The sequence below is a fragment of the Anabrus simplex genome, chromosome 6, assembly GCF_040414725.1.
Source record: "Anabrus simplex isolate iqAnaSimp1 chromosome 6, ASM4041472v1, whole genome shotgun sequence".
Classification (NCBI taxonomy): domain Eukaryota; kingdom Metazoa; phylum Arthropoda; class Insecta; order Orthoptera; family Tettigoniidae; genus Anabrus; species Anabrus simplex.
The window spans coordinates 262,957,015-262,978,754 of record NC_090270.1 but is presented as its reverse complement, the minus strand read 5'-3'; the positions used below and the strand labels follow the sequence as shown (position 1 = coordinate 262,978,754).

Sequence of the window (21,740 nt, the reverse complement as noted above, 5' to 3'; positions counted from 1 at the left end):
CACCTGTAGTGCGTATTCAAGGCACGTTAAATGCCCACCGCTACGTGCAGCATGTGCTGCGGCCGGTGGCACTCCCGTACCTTCAGGGGCTGCCCAATGCTCTGTTTCAGCAGGATAATGCCCGCCCACACACTGCTCGCATCTCCCAACAGGCTCTACGAGGTGTACAGATGCTTCCGTGGCCAGCGTACTCTCCGGATCTCTCACCAATCGAACACGTGTGGGATCTCATTGGACGCCGTTTGCAAACTCTGCCCCAGCCTCGTACGGACGACCAACTGTGGCAAATGGTTGACAGAGAATGGAGAACCATCCCTCAGGACACCATCCGCACTCTTATTGACTCTGTACCTCGACGTGTTTCTGCGTGCATCGCCGCTCGCGGTGGTCCTACATCCTACTGAGTCGATGCCGTGCGCATTGTGTAACCTGCATATCGGTTTGAAATAAACATCAATTATTCGTCCGTGCCGTCTCTGTTTTTTCCCCAACTTTCATCCCTTTCGAACCACTCCTTCTTGGTGTTGCATTTGCTCTGTCAGTCAGTGTATGTAAACAGCATTATACATACCGTAGTTATTTTTTAAGTATATGTAAACGATTGAAGAGACAACATTTATACAGTTTACTGTACTTACTTCTTGCGGTGTACTGCTTGTTCCATAGTTTTCCTCTTACCATTTCCGTTTTCCACATGGGAAATGAATAAAAGACATTACCTGGTGTAGTTTTCTTCTAGGTATTACTACACCCAAAAACAAGAGTTTTTGATCCCTTTCTGATTTCCTGTAGTATCTGCATTTCCAGGAGTTTTGATATTTGACATCTTAGCATGCGCTTACATCAGGGGCGTAGCCAGAGGTGGGGGTGTACTTTGGGTTAGAAACCAGCCCCCCATAGAATTTTTACAAAAAGACAATAAACAGAAACTGACAATAAACTAAATAAACATGCAGACATAATTGTAGAACCAACAGATCTGTAATTCACTTATATCAGTGTCATTAAAATGAAAAGTCAAGCATGCACCTTCATTGTGTTTTACCATCATTTTGTAACTATAAAAAAAAACCATTGGCCGATTCTGGCTATGCTACTGGCTTACATATTTATCCCGCTATTTCTGTTACCCACCAATTAGTAATCAACCTTTCCATCAGAGTGGTGCGCACTGTGTCTTTACTATATTTTCTTCTCTCACAGAAGCTGCTGTTATGTTGTTGAGGGAAGGAGGAATAATCTACAAATACGTTATGTACATATGGTTTCTTTTAATTCAAAGCAGTATACATGGAAATTAGAGTGCATAATATCACTGAGACTTCAAGTATTTGATGATTCAGGCTCAACAGATTCTCTGAAACAAATCAGAACATGGTGTGTTAAATAATGGACTTCAACGTATTTGATATAGTTCCAAAATATTCTCCTAGACAGTTTGAATTTTGTGTGATATATTACAGCTATAGTTTCATTTTCTCTGCCATGTCTTGAAGAAATTGGTGAATGACAACACAAGGTTGATGTCCAGGTTAGATAACAATAGAGTAGAGCTCTGTTCTCTTAAGCACTCTTTGATGAACTAGGCCTTGTTGGTTGGAACTGAAACTCAATTCGCAGGGGATCTTCTTCTATACACAACTGAGTTTCATCTCTTTCTCAGTATTTTAATCTTAAGTTAACATTGATGCTTTCATGGTCCATACTTGTGGATATTATATGGTCTTTTGGGTTTATGCCGTGTCAAGAAAACGAGGTGAAACTCCTTATGTTTCGCAGAGAGCTTTGCTCCACATCTTCAGAAGAAAATCTCGACTGTTCTCCAACAATGAATTTACATGTTATATGGGGTATTTCTTAAGATTGACTAAAGAACACATATGTGCTTACTTTTAATGTATTATCACCAAAGCTTCTGATCGTACAGCTGATGATGACTGCAAAGCAGTTGAAACATGTACTGTATTTGTTAATTTTCTTAATAGATTTGCCAAAGACAAAGAATAAAACGTATTGATTAGGTGGAAAAACATTATTGTGATTATCAGACAAACCTATGATTTGGTAGAGGTATGTTGATGACAAATTTGTGATATGGACAGAAGGTCCTGAGAAACTTCATGTATTTTGAAATCACTTAAATCAGCAACATCTTTCATTTAAATTTGCTATGGAGATGGAGTCAGATGGATGCCTTCCTTTCTTGGATGTTCTAGTAAGAAAGAAACTGGATGGCTCCTTAGGGCATACCATCTATCGTAAGCCTACTCACACAAATCAATCTCCACACAGATTCTCACCACCATCCAGCACAAAATAAGGGTATTCTCACAACACTCACCATGAGAGCGACACAAATTTGTGAGCCATCAAATACCTAGGAGGAGATGGACACACACAAAGTCACGTTCAAGGGCAATGGTTACAATGACGTACAGATTCATAGAGCCCTGCATCCTAGAGGGACAACTAAGCAAAGGTCACAGAAAGAAGTGAAGGGAACTGTGTACCTGCCTTACATTCACAACACCACAGACTAAATTGCCAACGTCCTCCGCAAGCACAATATAAAAACTGTGTTTGGCACAGTCATCAAAACTGCTCACAGTTTAGGTAAAAGCAAGGACAAATTGTCCCCACTATTGCACCCTGGGGTGTACGAAATTCCCTGTACTTGCAGTGAGGTATACATTGGCCAAACATGGCAGTCCATTGGAACTCACATCAAGGAACACCAAAGAAATAACCATCTCAACCAGCTAGACAAATCAGCAATAACTGAGCACATCCTATCATCGGGTTGTGTTCCAAGATGTTCGAGCTCTTACCCACACTAGACAGTACAGGTCTAGGATAATACAGGAAGCTATGGAAATATGTAGAAATCCTAACAATTTCAACAGGGACACTGGCAATCAATTAAGTAATACGTGGTTGCCAGTCATTAAGGATTTACATAGGTAATTCTCTTCCCTGTCCTTTCACTATTGTTATTTCATTTTGGTGTATTCCAAATTCATACATTTCTCATCACCAGATGTTTCATTCCAGGCTTGTGTCAGTGTCATACTTTCATAATATGTGTACACCTGTTATGTGCCCCCACTCCCAGACTGATTCTGATGGTGCTGTCAGCGTCCCCTTTGAATGCTAGCGCTGTTCCGTGTACGGTGAGCCATCTGGTGATGAATGCACATACCACTTACACTTCTATTACTAACATCTAAATTCAAACTTTCATTACTGGAGAAATCTTCCATATGAACAGTCAAGATTTTCTTCTGAAGACGTGGAGCAAAGCTCACTGCAAAACATAAAGGGTTTCACCTTATTTTCTTGACACGGCATAAGCCAAAAGCCCATATCATGTCTACTTTAATCTCATTTCACTTCCCACTTAACTACAACAGAAATACAATGATGAAATGAAATGGCGTATGACTTTTAGTGCTGGGAGTGTCCGAGAACAAGTTCGGCTTGTCAGATGCAGGTCTTTTGATTTGACTCCCGTAGGCGACCTGCACGTCGTGATGAGGATGAAATGATGATGAAGACGATACATACACCCAGCCCCCGTGTCAGCGAAATTAACCAATTAAGGTTAAAATTCCAGACCTTGCCGGGTATCAAACCCGGGACCCCTGTGACCAAAGGCCAGCACCAGGACCCAATTACAAGTAGTTAGCGCCCTGGGCAATCAATACTTAGCCGACCGCCCCCACCGCTCGTTTTTCTGTTCCTCTAAAAAATATAATTGTTTACAAATTAAAGATTACATTTTTCAAGATCATGAGTTTTAAAACAGCACATTATGCAAATAAGGTTAATTAAATTTATCAAGCCAAATAAAGGTAACAGCCACATAAGAATCAGGCTGTTTTTATTTCTATTTAAGAAGCCGTTGGTTCAATTTTATAGTTTGTGTGTAAGGAAATAATTTTAGAAATAAGGCATTATCATTACTTTATTGTAATATATTTCGATCACATTTAAAAATACAAGTTTTATTTATAGGGTACTTGCATATAATACTACTTTACATAAAATATTGTTTCCTTGATTTTTTCCTAGCGAACTCTTGAACAGTTTCATCAAATTTGGTTTTCAAGGTTAAATCTTTTAACTTTTCATTAGGAAGTGTTACCCTCTTAGCATTTTTTACTCCACTCAAAACCGAAAAATCCCTTTCTGTAGTACAGTTGGTTATCGGTAAGGTCAAAAACATCCTAATTGCAATTTCAAGGTTGGGAAAAGTACTTGACAAATTGGTTTGCTTAATATAAGTATACACTTAGGCAAGTTTTGGAATACCTCAAGTTCAACTACATTTGAAAGTATACACACTCATTTAAAAAATCTTGACTGATGTCTTTAGGGTACAGCGAACTAAGTTTCAAAGCAGTGTTCTTCACTTCTGATGATTCGGATGAGCAAGTCAGTAGTAGAGGTAACACTCGAAATTTGGAAGCTACGAAATCATATGCTTCTCTTCTTCTTGCTAAGTTTCCTATAAGTGTGTCGATTATTTTAAGGAACACATTATTTTTGAAATTTGTTCTCTCATCTAGGTCTCCTTCAATCCCGCGTGTTTCATCTGCAAATATTTTTCATTTTCTTACTCTTGAGTAGCTTGAAACATCCACCTATTTTCAAAGCAGATTATTCATATAAGTCAAATTCATCCCTTTTCACTTTGATGAATCCTTCCAGGGTTTTCAATTGTTTTACTCCTCCCTCAATATTAAGATGTTCATACTGCAAGTTTTTAGAACACTTGTCAACTTTTCCAAAATGTTGTTCCACACAACTGACAGAAAAATGGTCTCGAAATTCTGAAATTTAGTTTCAAGGTTTTGTGCCTCAAGTCTGCAAGCAGGTTTTATACTGGAGTCTTCAGACAGCTGCCTCAACGATTGTCGTATTTCTTACCTTTTACCAAAGCTCTGACCGCGTCTGCTCTTGCAGACCATTTGATTTCTGATATGATTTTACCACTGGCGTACCGTTTCTTGCCAAGAATTGCTTCAAAATATTCCACCTGTACGTTGACACAGAAAAGTAATTATACAACTCCTGGGCGAAGCCAAAGAAAACTACTGTGGCAGTGTAGCATTCTGTGGCAGGCGAACCAACAAGATTTAATGAATGTGCTGCACACGGTATGTATTCAGCAAAGGGACTTTGCTGCTTTATTCGGGTCTGAAGACCTGAGTAAGCTCCTGACATATTAGAAGCATTATCATAACTTTGGCCCCTACAATTCTTGATGTTGATTTCAAAACTCTCAAGACAGTCAACTACATCTTTTTCTAGTCCCTGTGATATTCCAGGCAGAAGCTTAATGAGTCGTTCTACAGGCTTTGGCTCTGTTTGAGGTACATATTGTAAAACAATAGCCAACTGGCCAGTATGAAAGCGATCAGGCGTCGAATCTACAATGAGAGTGTAGTATCTAGCTTCTTTTACTTCATCAACTACATTTGTAAGCACACAATTCCCCATAACTTCAATAAATTCATTACATATTTGAGAAGACAGGTATGAGGTGTGCCCTTGACCTTTGTTACCATATTTCCTGATGTGTTGGGCAAGTAAAAGGTCATATTCACTAATTAACTCGAGGCATCCAAGATATAATCATTTGAAGTTGATCCAAAATCCTCATTGTCTCCTTGAAAAGGTAAATCCCTAACTGCCAAAAATCGTACAACAGAAACTATTCTTGAGAATATACTTCGCCAGCAGTTTACTTCATACTGAGTAAACAGAATTTTATCAACCTGCATTAACTGTTTTTGTCTGGTGATGTACGTAAGAACATTACGCCTGTGGTCATGAGGATGTTCATGATGTTTCAATAGTTTGTAGCTGTGCTTCCAGTCAATAAAACTGGTAGAAAAATGTGTTTTTGCATTGTCTGGTTGAAATAAACAGCACTGAATACAGAATACTTTCCCAGTTGACTGTGAATACAATAACCAATCTCATAAAACAACGTCCCCACTAGTAAGAGTACTCTTAAACATGTTTTGAGACAATGTTCTTTTACCATCATTGTAAGTTCGCAGAGATTTTGAAAAATCCACCATTACGTTCTGTTTTGGATATTCTCAACTACTGAATTTAATCGGCATTCCAAGTAGCAGGATCATCTATAGAAAATGAATTAGGTAAGGTTACCTCAGGTTGTGATTGTGAAATAGTTCCAAACGGCTGCTGGACAACTTCAGGCTCATCGTCCAATTTAATAGTAACACAGGGCTGATCAGGCTGTATATCTAGGCCTTGTAAGTCTTCTTGTGCAAAATTAAATGGGACCGATGACGAAGTCGAAAGTTTCGTTAGTCATCATGGCATTCCAATTCCGAGGTTGGAGTTGAATGAGTCTAAGTAAAGAACTTCCCCATTTTTGGCACTTTAAGTAGTCCGAGTTCATCACTCTGCTTTTTAGCAACGTGTTTTTTGTATTCAGCACCACTAAACTTTTGGTTAAATACTGAAGAACATGTTGTAAGAATTACACGAGACAATGAGTTGGCTAGGTGAGGTTCAGGTTGATGGTGAGCGGATGTAAACAACAATACGCACATGAGCCATCACGAGCCAATGACAGACAGGGCAGTGGCTGTCTAGACTAACAGGGTTGCCAAGGCACCAACTACAATTGCTCATCCAGCACCAGCACGAGTTAAACAATACCTTTATTGTTAGCAGTTATTTAATTTTCTTCATAAAATTTAAATATATAAATTAAATTCATGTTTTAAAGTTTAGTTTAAATTGCTTTATATAGGCTAATAAAATAATTGGAATAAAGTAAAAGTAATTTGAGTATAATGAATTTAAGACGTAATTCACACAGGCCATAATTACTCGATCCGCCAGCCGCCGCCCCTCAAAACCTGGCGCCCTGGGCAAATGCCCAGTCCGCCCATTTGTAAACTGGGGCCTGGCCAGCACGCTAACCATTTAGCCATGGAGCCAGACAATACAATGATGAGTACTGAGTACTGCCTCATGAGCCAGTAATACATGTCTGGCTCGCTTTTATCCATGTGTGTCATTTGTTATGTTCTTTTTTTACTCAGCTAGATGGCAGAGACCCTCCTACTGTTGAGTTTTAATTAATTTGTTGGATGAACACCGAATGTGACACCAGAGGTACTTTACATGCCTATGTTGTATGGCACTGAGTGCTGAATGCTATCTCTTTGCCCTTCCAATATCCTACAGTAACATAACACAATTACCACTGATCTACATTTAGGGCTGTCACCTAAGTGGCAGATTACCTAGACCATTCTTAAAATTTCAAAGAAGCTGGAAATTTATCGAAGATCTCCCTTGATAAATGATTTCAATCTCTAATTCCTCTTCCAATAAACAAATATTTGCCCAAATTTGTGCTTACAAATTTAATTTTCTTCATATTTTCCTACTTTTAAAAACTACATTCAAGTTTATGCCATTCTACGCCATTGCTCCACTGACAACTCCGAAAATACTGCTTAGTCGAGCACCCCAGTTTGTCAATATCTGAGGAAATTTTACCGGACCACATATCTCACAATAAATTGTACAGCAAGTGACAGCCCAGTGATGTCAGCGGCTTCTCACTGAAGAAGTCACAGTACAACTGGGCAACCATTCTGTCATAACGCGAATCAGAGGAGGATATGGAAGAGGCTTGATCCTTTGAAAATGAGTCTATCAGCAGAAGAAAGGGAAGGGTTGTGAAAGGTGTGAAAATGAGACTCCTTAGGCCTTGCAAACACTGGGTCAGAAGAGAATACGAGTTGTCCAAGAGAGGTCAGATTGGAACAAAGGAGTTGGGCACGAGTAAGTAGAGGCAACGCCAGATTCAACAGGGAGCCCATGGTCATCAACCCTCGCTGCCAATTTGACAGCACCTGGCGGTCCCCTCACAGTCTTTTCTTATAACAAACAGGGGACAGCTTGGATATATTCTACCTCTACCACCACCACCTATGGGAGAAACACCAAGGAATGCATATAGGATATTTAAAATTAAAAGTCACGATGCTGTGGTTAGGTTTCTTCATAAAACTGAAGGTCCTATGAACACAATTTCAAAGGTTCCGTAAAACTAAAAGCTTGCTTCTTGCTTTGTGGCCAAAGCTTGGAGCTGTTGTCTGTGGTGAATCTCCACAAGCTTGCTACCATGCTTTATTTATCAACAACTAGTTATTTCTGCAAGATGGCACAGCAGTTCATCAATCACCACTGCTCTGCATTGAGGGCTGTGATTAAAGTGGCATATTCCCTGTCAGTTGTTTATGTATTCTTTCCTTAAATGATTTAAAAGAAGTTGAAAATTTATCAACGGTCCCCCTTGGTAAATTATTGAAAATCCACAGCCTGTTTCCAGTCATTCGACCGGGTCAGGAATGGGATGAATGAAGCCTTCATCTAGCGGCGAGGATAGGAATTGTGCTGGCTGCTGAAGCCTGTCGCACTCCTCTGGGGCAATGATTAATAAATGACAGGTGAACTGAAATGATATTGGATAGTATTGCTGGAATGAAATATGACAGGGAAAACTGGAGTACCCAGAGAAAAACCTATCCTGCCTCCGCTTTGTCCAGCACAAATCTCACATGGAGTGACCGGGATTTGAACCATGGAACCTAGCGGTGAGAGGCTGTTAGGGGCTTGCGAGCCTTGCAGTACTTTTTCATGTGTTCCGATCTTCATACCCTTACTGGTGTTGAAAATATTTGTGTTGCAAGCTTCTTTCTTATTGAGTATGCAGCAGATAATACATGTCCCAGATTTTTTGTTTAATTTTATCTTATCTATGTTGTCTTCTGGTGTAAAGATAATTTCCTTCAGATCCTCTCTTATTTTTCTGATCCATCTGCAGCCTGTTGTAGTATATTTTGTGTCAAGACTATGCTGTAACAGTTGCTTCAGAAGTGATGATAATGATGCTTGTTTAAAGAGGCCTAACATCTAGGTCATCAGCCCCAAATGGTACAAAATTAGACGAAATGTAATGACAATTTAAAATTCTAAAATTCATCCAATGACCATAATTCAAACTTGATGAAGAAGAATGAATTGCTGAATATGAACGTAAAATAATCAGCGGATCCAACTCACAATATTAAAAGTTAAAAACATTTCCAAAATCACTTCAATTACTAGAATTAAAGAGACGACAATGACCAATGATTATGAACTTAAAACAAACAGTGGATCCAACCCGCAATGCCCCTCCTTCCCAGAAGCAATCTTAAAACAATGGTAGATACTGACCAAGAGGCTGCTTCCAAAGCACAATCCTGAATTGATGATGCTTGTTGTCTAAAGGGGCCCAAAATCTAGGTCAACGGCCCCTCATAATGGTACTTATCACTAGTAAAGTAGAATCATGGTATTTCTCATGTAACAGTATCGTACTAATCACAAGTAGTGTAGACTCACAGTGTTCCTCACACTGTGGTCCTACACACAGGTAATGTACTATGCACAGGTAACGCAGACCCATGGCGTCACTCATCACAGACAATGCCCAGACCCGTGGTGTAGCTTGAAACACAGCCCTATGATATCCACAACCAGATGCTGAAACACCCCAGTGAGGATACTCCCTATTTATTTTTATTTCCCCTTGGGGTGTTCCAACTGAACCTGGACAGAGGGGAGCCTTCATCATAGTCGTGAATACTATACACGGGTACTGTAAACCCATAGTGATCCATCCACAGACCCAGGGTATTCCTCACATAGTGGAACTAAGTGCAAGAAAAGTCGACTCATGGTATTCCATGCGTGATGGTACTAATCACAGGTAATCTCGTGTTCTAATGTTATCATTCCTCAGTCGCCCCTTTTAGTCACCTCTTACGACAGGCAGCGGATACTGTGGGTGAATTCTTTGTCTGCGGCCATCACCCACGGAGGGTGCTTCAGAAGTCTTGAAACCTGCATTCTCATTATGTGTCCAAAGAATCCCAGTCTCCTCTTATGCACAGTATTAGTATTGTACATGACTTTGTTCGGTACTATCAAGGCAAACTAGGTAGACAGGCCATTAGGTTCCCCCTCCGTCTCAGGCGCTATGTCACACTAGAAGCTAGCCGCTTCACTGCTCGTCAGTGACTTTTAGGCTGAGCTGAACCTCGCAGTAATGAGGCTATCAATGGTGTTGAATGATTTAGACATGTGTGAATATTGTGAATTATGCCCACAGCACGTTCTTTATCTGGTTGTAGAAGCAACTATAGTTCCAAAACAGCCTAATATTTCAGTCTTTAAATTTCCTACTGACTTGGTTCGGAAACAAAAGTGGATCTTAGAGCCATCCATTGAACCAAATTTTCCCCTTCAGCAAGCCCAGCTGTATGCATAAAACACTTCGACGAACGTTTCATACTTAGGGAGGATTCTGTTAAAAGACCTCATGGGTCTATTTTAACAGTAAAACGTAACAATTTAAAACTCTCAAACAATGCTATTCCTACTAAGGTTGAAAATGTGCCTGCCAATTTGTCTAAAAATCTTCCAACACTGAGGAAAACTCCTATTCAAAGACAAGAAGAAATTGAAAAACGGGAAGAAAAAAAGAACATAAGCTGAGGAAGATGATGACAGAATCAATTATGTCAATTATGTTAAGGGTAATTTCAGTATTAAATATACATACATATTTTCAAAATTTATGTGACAGGAAAATATTATGAAAATTGGTACTTCTTTATCATTAAACGAGTCTTTTGATTTTAAAGCCAAAAACCATAGTATTTTCATCAATGATAACCCTGATACACGTGCATTAGGTGACGGGGGCAAGGTATTAAAATGGTCAAACTTGAAAAGTATCTGTAACTTCCTCTTTAGCCCTGCTTGTGACTCAAAAGTGACTGTCCACGACAAAATAGGAACTGTGAAAAAAAATAATCGATGAAATTGAAAGTGAAGTTGATGACTGTATCATTACTGATAAATTAGAATTTTGCAAGGAACATTTCAATTTAGCCTTTGTAAAGAAAGTGTCTTCCTCCTGTACACTCATAACATGGTTCGCTTCAATATTTTTCACATTTCATGGGGTATATAATAAGATAAGACAGACAACGTTCATTACAATGCCTCACCCTGTGTATTTACAGTATTTTACTGCAAAACTAAGTACAGGAAATTTGGGTATAGATGAATCACATTGGAATTACTTGAAAAGGCTGGTCTCCACTGTTTAACATCTAACAACAACAACATGTTAAATGTTAAAAGTGTTAAATGTTAACTGGTAAAACCATCAACATGTTAAATGTTAAATTGTGTCCACACTTAATAAACAACTTCCTTTGTTTATATACAGTAGTTCATCATATCAATTTGTGGTAATACATTTAGGTGGTGTCTAGTATTTTCAAACAAGGACAATGGACTCGGATGAAGAGGATTTGGCCTCTGTTATTGCCACTGTTGCTTCTTGTCATGATTTAGAAATGCAGTTTTATTAGTCACATTTCCTCTCCTCATCCTGCTCATTGCTTCAAAGGCAAATCACTTTGATGTATAAACATCATCCGCTCCCGACTTCCGACTTTTCTGAACTTTTCGCAATTCTCGACTGTACTGGGAGCGGAGAGATGCGAGTTATTTTCGATGCACTCACGGGAACAATTACAGATAATTTCGAGTTCCTGGAAACTCCGCTTTATCTCTGTATTCCTTTGATGAGTCATCCCACAAACAAGGCCTTTCTATTATATCATTAATCAAGTCCAGAGTAATCTTCCCTGCTCCACTCCATTTCTAACTATAAATTTTAGTATAGTGCAGAGAGAACGACACACGTGCGTGTACTGTATTTTGTAGCTTATAACCAAAAGAATGAGTGTTGCGGAGTGTTAAAAGTGTTAACCTTAACATTCTGAGTTAACATGCAAAGTCAATTGGAAGACACAATCACAATATACATGTCAATTGTAACATGTTAAATTTAACATGTTGGTGTTAAATGTTAATCAGTGGAGGCCAGCCTAAAAAGAAACTAAAACTGTTAAATGAACATGAAAGATTTTGTAACTTGTTGTTGGATAAAGTCTATGTAAAACCTGACTTAACTATAAAGGAGGAAAGGTAGAAGGAGTTGCCTTTAGTAGTAAAAGTGGAGAAAATAACACTACTTTAGCTACAACTGTACAAACTTTATGTTGTCATTCATTCTTGAAAAAATAATGACATTGTTGGTTTGTTTCCATGTAAGAACCTAACGTCACATTTCTTAGAAGAACTAACTTTGCAAGTCCTTAAAGTATTAACAGATTTAGGTAATAATAATAATAATAATAATAATAATGACAGTATTAATAGGAAAATGTTTGGAAAGCTGTGCAAAAGCAATTTATAAACCACTTTGCAAAACCCATTTTACAAAACACAAAATACTTTCGTAATGTTTAATACTGTTCATTCATTAGAAAGCTTAAGAAATAACTGGCTTAATCCAGCTGATAACTTACAAACTTTCATGTCCAACCGACTTTCACAACCCTGAGTCAGACAAAAAAATGTTTTGCTAGTGTTGGTCACATTAAACAGGTGTACAGAGGAGAAGAGAATAATGTACTTAAGCTTGCTCCTGCTCTGAACCAAAAAGTGTTGTATCCAACTTGTTTAGAGCTACAAAATTTAAACCTGTATACTAATGTTTCTACATGAAGATTCTCAGAGAAACATTCTGATTTTGCTTGTCAACAATGTTCTGGAAAACAAAAACGTCATATCTGAAACATGCAGTGATTGTAGAAGTAGTTTTAAACATTTTGTTGACAAATGTATATACAGTAGAAGTCCGTTATAGCAAGAATTCACAACAGCAGAAAATTTACTCACTATAACGGATTGTTGTTATATCCGATTTTTGTATAAAAGTCGGAAATCCCTCGTATACATTAAAATCGGTATGAAACGGCAATGAGTTTGTTCAAAACTTGCGTTTCCGCAGATGATATCCACACTACGGCTTACTTGTTTGTTATTTTTTGAAATCCAATACTATGTGAAAGTGTATGTTTAATTTCATTCTGAAAAAAGTACAGTATCGTATTTCTCTGAATCCAAGATGAACCCCACTTTTTCCTTCAAAAAATTTTAATCAGGCTCAAAAACTGCTTTGTAAAATCATATGAATGCCTTTGTTGTACAGTACGCATTTTTAGACTATTTTCATACGCCGAACATTGGCTTTCGTTATGCCGCGTCTTTTGCGGCTGCACAATTATTTTTTATTTCTGCGGGTTTAATGAGCATTAACTTAAAATTGGCATCATAATATCGAAGAGAACCCGTTGAAAATTTGCCGGCAATACCTATTCTATGCATCTCTACAATATGGTGGTCCATCAGGAAAATATTCTTGCTGTCTATAAAACTGTTACAGTACTTTTTCTCAGCGTCAGATATAACCGGCTACCACTACATGCACATCTCGCTTGCCGTGTTCGGCCAACTTCAGTGGCTAGCAATGTATAGGCCTAATCGTGGACATTGAAGGTCAACGAACGAGTTTATTGCGCCACGGTATGGCCATTTTGCTCTTGCATTTTCCGCGCACATACCTCACAATTTCATCTTCGACTTCTTTAAAGCACCCTTATTGCAGACCACTGAATGCATTTTTTGTACAGTACACATTGTTTTAGCTAACTTTGTCTTCACGCTGACGCCAAATATTGGCTTTAGTTAGGCCTATGCCATATTTTCTTGCGGCTGCGCAATTATTCTACATTTCCGAGTGTTTAATAACCATTGACTTAAAAATGGCATCATAATATCGACAAGAACCCGTTGAAAATTTGCCGACAACACCTGTTCCACGTTTCTTTACGACGATCCACCACGATAATATTCCTGCTGTCTATAAAACTTAATTTTACTAAGAGTCAGGTACAGAAGACGCATTATAACTCTGCCACTGAGTAGCCGTAGTCTTTCTAAGAATTCGAAGGCTCGCATGTTTTGATGCCATTCTGCAGATTTGAGAAACGTTTTTGTGAGGGCTAACAGAATGTCATTCTACCTTCACTATTTCCCAAGATCCAGTGATGTTACATACAGGCACTCTCACAGGTTGTCACGGCTAGCAATGTATAATAAAGAGACGGTCGTTTATCGTCAACAAATTTTGTGCGTGCGTGTGCGTGCGGGGTTGAAAAGAAGCAGTGTGGTTACCCTGAGAGTTGCCAGTGGTATTCATTACTGTTAGGCTGCGAATGCAAGACGACCCTTGATTTTTCACACGAGATTCTGAGGAAAAAACGTCGTCTTGGATTTCAGAGAAATACAGTATCACTCCAGAGTTTTCTTCTTTAAATGGTGTCACCTAACCTAACCGTATATGTGTCATGAAGACATATTTGAATCACATGTAGAGAAATTTACATGTGAATAGCCATTCCAAAATTTTACTAGACACGAGAAAATATGAACTATCCTCTGAAATCAGTGATGTACTCTCCCATATCTTGAGGTGTATCACATTCCTACTTAATTTCAGTATATAACATTACAATTAAGAGATCGTTTACTTCAGCCGTTATTTTTAAGGAGTTGAAATGAAATGAAATGTTGTATGGCTTTTAGTGCCGGGATATCCCAGAACGGGTTTAGCTTGCCAGGTGCAGGTATTTCTATCTGACGCCAGTAGGCGACCTGCGCATCGTGATGAGGATGAAATGATGATGAGGACAACACATACACCCAGCCCCCGTGCCATTGGAATTAACCAATTAAGGTTAAAATCCCTGACCCGGCCGGGAATCGAATCGAATTAATTATTAAGGACACTTCCTCTAAAGCATTACTTTGTCAATTTATATTTTTCATCTAAACAGTGTTATGTGGCTGAAGATGTTGATAATATACAAAACATGTACAACTTTTAACCATTAAATTGCCTTAAGCAATCATTGTATCAACTAGGTGGAAAATAAATACAGTAAATACTTAGTTGAAGTGTGATACGGACCATGAAGCTGATTTTATGTAACTAACAACTGCTATCGGCCACGTTATTTACGCATTTATTGCAAAAACTTGTTATCCTCTTTCATTTTGAATTTTCTTTAGATAACAGCAGTCGGGTATTACTAATCGACTCCAACATCGTCTTCGAATGTCGACGAGAGAGCTTGCAAATGCACATACTGAGAGAACTATACCGTACCAAAAGCTGATTTTATGTAACTAACAACTGCTATCGGCCACGTTATTTACGCATTTATTGCAAAAACTTGTTATCCTCTTTCATTTTGAATTTTCTTTAGAGAACAGCAGTCGGGTATTACTAATCGACTCCAACATCGTCTTCGAATGTCGACGAGAGAGCTTGCAAATGCACATAGTGAGAGAACTATACCGTACCAAAGATTATCAATCGCATTTTGTGGCGAACGTTTCAGTTTCCTTATTCAAACTGCGTCACCTATCCTAACTTAACCGTACTTTACATATGATGAAAACATACAGTACTTCAAGCACCAGTAGAGAAATGATAACCTTCTCACTATAAATTTACATGATAATAACCTTTCCGTAATTTAACGAGGTGCGAGAAAATGTAAACTAACCTGTGAAATCAATTATGCACTCCGCCATATCTCGAGGTGTATCCCAGATTTACTTAATTGCAGTATTTAGCATTAAAATTAAGCGATCTAGTCAGCCTTTATTTTTAATGAGTTAAGAACCGTTATTGGACACGTTATTTATGCATTTATTACGAAAATATGTTCTCTTTCACTTTGGATTTTCTTCACAAAACAGGAGTCGAAGAGTATTACTTTTTTTTTTTGCTCTAGGGGCTTTACGTCGCACCGACACAGATATGTCTTATGGCGACGATGGGATAGGAAAGGCCTAGGAGTTGGAAGGAAGTGGCCGTGGCCTTAATTAAGGTACAGTCCCAGCATTTGCCTGGTGTGAAAATGGGAAACCACGGAAAACCATTTTCAGGGCTGCCGATAGTGGGATTCGAACCTACTATCTCCCGGATGCAAGCTCATAGCCGCGCGCCTCTATGCGCACGGCCAACTCGCCCGGTAAGAGTATTACTAACAGACTCCGACATTGCCTTCGAATATCGACGAGAGAACTCGCTAGTTGACATAGCGAGGAAACGATATGGAAGATAATCAAATGCAACATAATTGCTGGGGTGCATAAATATCGGTAACGGAAAAATTTGCATGCGCTTAATCACTCATAATAACGGATGCGTCAGTCATAGGGCTCTCACTGTAACTGAAGGATAATACACAGTTTAATATAGGAATTTTGAAGGGACAGCACAACATTGTTGGTAAAACAAGGTTCTCGTTATATGCCGTACTCACTATATCGGACTTCTACTGTACATCTTTTGTAATATATTATTGAATAACTATAGAAAAGTTATTGCAGACAAACTCATGTCTAAGAAGAAGAAATACTCAAGTAAGGATACCCATAAATCACCAAAGAAAAGAAAAATGTATAAACTGAAACCTTAGGAATTGTTAGATAAAGTTTAAGCTCAAGCTTAATTTCTAAGGAATGATCCAGACTATTGTTGTGAATTGCTATCATGTATTTGCCTAGTAACATTAAAACTATTTTTATACGTATTATGGGTTTTAATCTTTTACATGAAACTGTGTTCCATTACAAATGACAGATGTCAGCTTAATTTTACATAAAGGAATGTACATAAAACTGCCCCACCAGTTTTCTCCCCGCATAAAACTTGTGTAGTACACAAGCCTAAATACAGCCACAATCAAAGGCATGTTCAATTATCATTAAGGTTCAATAAATGAACAATATCACGGTGATAGTGAGAGCGGGCCGTACACTGCCATGCTGAATGCTGGCCACTCTTGTGAGGTCACGGTCCGAGCCTTGTGACCTGTCTATCTAGTGCATCCTTGGTATTATCCACCACTGTCTGTCTTTCTGGTATTTTTTGTTAATGCAGGTTTTTCCCATTCTTCTTTTGATCTTCCATCCCTCTTTGATTGTTCATTCAGGTGAAAGAGTGCCTCTGCTACATATCTTGCTTCTGGTTATAAAACTATGTTGTAGTGTTTTAGTTTTATGCATATGGATAGACATTTTTCTGTTTTGTTTTGTAGATGTCTCAGGTTAACTTTTAATAATAATAATAATAATAATAATGTTATTTTGCTTTACATCCCACCAACTACTTTTACGTTTTTTGGAGACGCCGAGGTGCCAGAATTTAGTCCCGCAGGAGTTCTTTTACGTGCCAGTAAATCTACTGACATGAGGCTGACGTATTTGAGCCCCTCCAAATACTACCAGACTGAACCAGGATCGAATCTGCCAAGTTGGGGTCAGAAGGCCAGCGCCTCAACCGTCTGAGCCACTCAGCCCGGCAGGTTAATTTTTATATCATTTATATATACAAGAAAGTAGAAAATATTTTGATCATTACAGTTCACATTGTTTGGCAACACCCCAGTTTTTTTCAAAACTCTTATTTGCAAGAGAGAGAGAGAGAGAGAGGGGGGGGGGGGCGTACACTGCCATGCTGAATACTGGCCACTCTTGTGACGTCACGGTCCGAGCCTCTCTCTCTCCTTCCAACAAAATCCCATCAGCAGCCCATCTTTACAGCATAGCACAAGCTGTTTGGTCATCTCCTTAAGATGGAATTCGACAACCATGACCTCAGTGTCCAGATTGAGCAATATGTGACACCAACATTTACTGTATTTCTCCAAATCCAAGACAACGTTTTTGTTTTCTCAGAATCTCATGTGAAAAATCAAGGGTCATCTTGCATTCGCGACCCAACAGTAATAAACACTACTGGAAGCTACCACAGTAACCACACTGTTTCTTTTCACCTCCCACCCCCTCACAAGCACGCACAGAAAAACTTGTTAACAATCGACGTCCGCATCTTTATTATACATTGCTAGCCGCGGCAACTGGATCTCATTTTTTTTGCTAGTTGCTTTACGTCGCACCGACACAGATAGGTCTTAATGGCGACGATGGGACAGGGAAGGGCTGGGAGTGGGAAGGAAGCGGCCGTGGCCTTAATTAAGGTACAGCCCCAGCATTTGCCTGGTGTGAAAATGGGAAACTACGGAAAATCATCTTCAGGGCTGCTGACAGTGGGGTTCGAACCTACTATCACCCGAATACTGGATACTGGCCGCGCTTACGCGACTGCAGCTATCGAGCTCGGTAACTGGATCTCAGGAAATAGTGAAGAGAGAATTACATTCTATTAGCCTCTACAAAAACGTATCTCAAATCTGCAGAATGGCATCAAAATATGCCCGCCTTCGAATTTTTACAAAGTCCACGGCTATTCAGTGGTAGAGTTACAATGCGTCCACTGTACCTGATGCTTAGTAAAATTAAGTTTTATAGACAGCAGGAATCTTTTTGTGATGGATCGTCATATTGTAAAGAAACTTGGAACAGGTATTGGCGGCAAATTTTCAACAGGCTCTTGTCGATATTATGACACCAATTTTAAGTTAATAGTTGTTAAACACATGGACATTAAAAATAATTGTGCAGCCACAAGAAAATACATATTGCATTGGCCTAACTAAAGCCAATATCTGGATGCACACTTACCTCGGTAGAAGTGAGTCCTTCTCCGTACATAATAAGGAATAAAATTATATCCATTACCACACAGAATTTTACCATCACGGCCCCGATCTGACTTTAAATTCTGAAGCATTTAAATTTTAGTATACCATCTAAGGAATGCTTATTAAGTTTCAACAAATCTTTCACCAAGTGATACAAATCATGTGTGGTATTTACAACAAATGATATTTTAAGATTTTATAAGCAAAACTGGTATTTTCCAAGAACATCAACAAGAGAAATATGGACAATTTAACTGTTTTACCTGTCTTATGACTTACAATTTTAACAAAATTTGAAGATCTTATTTTAAATTGTCAAAAATTTTAATGTGTCTTTTGTTAATTTATTATTAGCTGATGATGTCTCTTAGGGGACGAAACATGTCCTAGATATAATAAATTATATATTGTATTGAATAGGCAGACCGCTTAATTATAATATTTAAGTTTATCTTGAATATTCATTGATTGATTATAGTCAATACAGGATTAATATTACTTGAAATGAAGCCGTTAAAGCTTATCACTTGTAAATATCTGGTGTTAGGGAGACGACAAAGATAGCTTAAAAAATGTGTACTCTACAAGAAATGCATTGGTATGATTTTACAAAGGACTTTTTAAACCTGATTTAATTTTTTTTGAAGAAAAAAGTGGGGGTCATCTTGATTTCAGGGTAGTCTTGGATTCAGAGAAATACGGTACTTATCGATGCGAGACTTGGATGCCTGGGATGACTGTCTTAGAAGAATACTACCACGTCGCCTCCAAACCTAAAACGCCATCCAAAGCAGGTAATGTGATGTATTCTCAATTGAAGGATGGACAACAAAATCAGGGAGGGCAGCAGAAACAATACAAGGACATTATGAAGACTAATACTAAAAAACTGCCAAATTGACTTTTGAGAGGATATAGCATCTGATGAGACAATGGTGTGTCATACGGTCTAAGAGGGCACAGAATATTTAGAAAAAGTCCAATAAAAGGGATTCTTGGAAAGAACTAGAAAAGGAGGAAAAAGCAGACTGCATGGTTCTACAACAACAAGGAACTTTGGTAGATTTGATGTGCCAGTATTGTGGCAGAACTTGAAGAGCTATAATTGGTCTCTTTATCCCTCTAACTACCCACAGTTGTCAACAGTTGGTAGCAGTGATACACTCAAAAGACAACTGTTATACTTGCCAGTCAGGGAATGCCTATGATATGATGATTCAAAACACATGTCAAAGCCACCACAGTTGATTTTGCACAGATTCTCTTGGATCAGTGTAATGCCACAATGTTTTCCTACATTTACATCTGAAATACAATTCAACCTAGTGACGTCGGCTGAGCATTTGAGCATCTTTGCTTCCATGATCCTTAGTTGATATTCTGCCTTTTCTATACTTGGGGCCAATATTCTGCACCATAAACAGGGCAGATCATGATGTGACAGACCTTTGATTTGAGACTGTTTTTCATCCAGCAATTGCAAGTTAGTCTAACCTGGACAAAGGATGTAACTAATCTTGAAATTGATTTTGGTATTTTATGACAGTCTCTTGAACCATTAATGATAAGATTGTGTATAATCATAGCACCCCAGATAAATTAAACAGGCATTTAATCTACAATACTGACTCCTACCTTGCAAGTTAGAGAAACAGCCTTTTAGTTGGAAACCATGCAGAATATCATGCATGTAAATACAAGATAAATAAGATAAAATCTCTACATGCAGGATGTAGCAATATGCAAGCAATCAGAACCTACAAAGGGAAACATACCTAATTGAGCACATAAACATAAATGGAAAAGTAGGGAAGGGAAATGATAGCATAGAAGACCAGAGAACTTCTTGATGTCTTGCAAAGGAAACACCTCTCTCTCAGTGATGATGATGATGATGATGATGATGATGATGATGATGATGACGACGATAATAATAATGTTATTGTTTTTACGACCCACTAACTACTTTGACTGTTTTCGGAGATGCCAAGGTGCGAGAATTTTGTCTTGCAGGAGTTCTTTTATATGCCAGTAAATTTAGACATAAGGTTGACATATTTGAGCACCTTCAAATACCACCAGACTGAGCTGGGATCGAACCTGCCAAGTTGGGGTCAGAAGGCCAGCACCCCAACCGCCTGAGCCACTCAGCCCAGCGGAGACACCCCCCCAAGCCTCTCGAGAAGATAAATAATAATAATAATAATAATAATAATAATAATAATAATAATAATAATAATAATAATAATAATAATAATAATAATAATAATAATAATGTTATTCACTTTACGTCCCAATAACTACTTTTTCTGTTTTCGGAGACGCCAATGTGCCAGAATTTATTCCCGCAAGAGTTCCTTTACGTACCAGTAAATCTACCGATATGAGGTTGACGTATTTGAGCACATTCAGATACCACCGGACTGAGCTAGGGTCGAACTTGCCAAGCTGGGGTCAGAAGGCCAGCACCTCAACCGCCTGAGCCACTCAGCCCAGCGCGCCGTATTTTGAGATGTATCACATTATTACTTAATTTCAGTACATAACATTAAATTAATCGCTTGTTTACTTCAGCCTTTATTTCCAACGAGTTAACTACTACTATCAGCCAGGTTATTTACGCATTTATTACAGAAACATGTTCTCTTTCATTTTCGAATTGTGTTTACAGAACAGTAGTCAATGAGTATTACCAATCGACTCTGACATTCCCTATTAAAGAAACTATTTAAAATAATTTATGTTGGGTCCACCTTGTCAATATACTTTTAATGATTGAAAATGATTTATTCTATCATGCATGTTTCAGGAACAATATGCATTCCCTTCATCAGAGAAGTCAAATCAAGGAATTTTAAATAGTTTCTTTAATAGATTTAGACAAGCCAAAACAGGATCAAATGAAATACCTATTATGGTTAAGTTTATCAACAGTGCCATGATTCTTCGCATTCAAAGTTTGAATGTCGGCGAGAAAGCTCGCTAGTGCACATAGATGATAAAGATGTTGATTCCCATAGGGAACCTGAAATATTTGTTCCGAATGAGTAAATTTATAATACCAATATAGTTTGTCCGTTATTGGAAATT

The 21,740-nt window shown here is 38.4% G+C and overlaps 1 protein-coding gene across 1 annotated transcript in view; it reads right to left on the bottom strand.

Annotated features, from left to right (window-relative positions):
• Positions 1–1,255: 1,255 nt before the first annotated feature.
• asun (integrator complex subunit 13 asun) overlaps positions 1,256–21,740 on the bottom strand; it is a 122,970-nt gene continuing 102,485 nt past the window's right edge. The window contains exon 13 of the mRNA XM_067149287.2: positions 1,256–1,357. Within this exon, the coding sequence (XP_067005388.1) occupies positions 1,324–1,357 (34 nt within the window). The 3' untranslated portion in view covers positions 1,256–1,323. The remainder of the gene's footprint in view (positions 1,358–21,740) is intronic.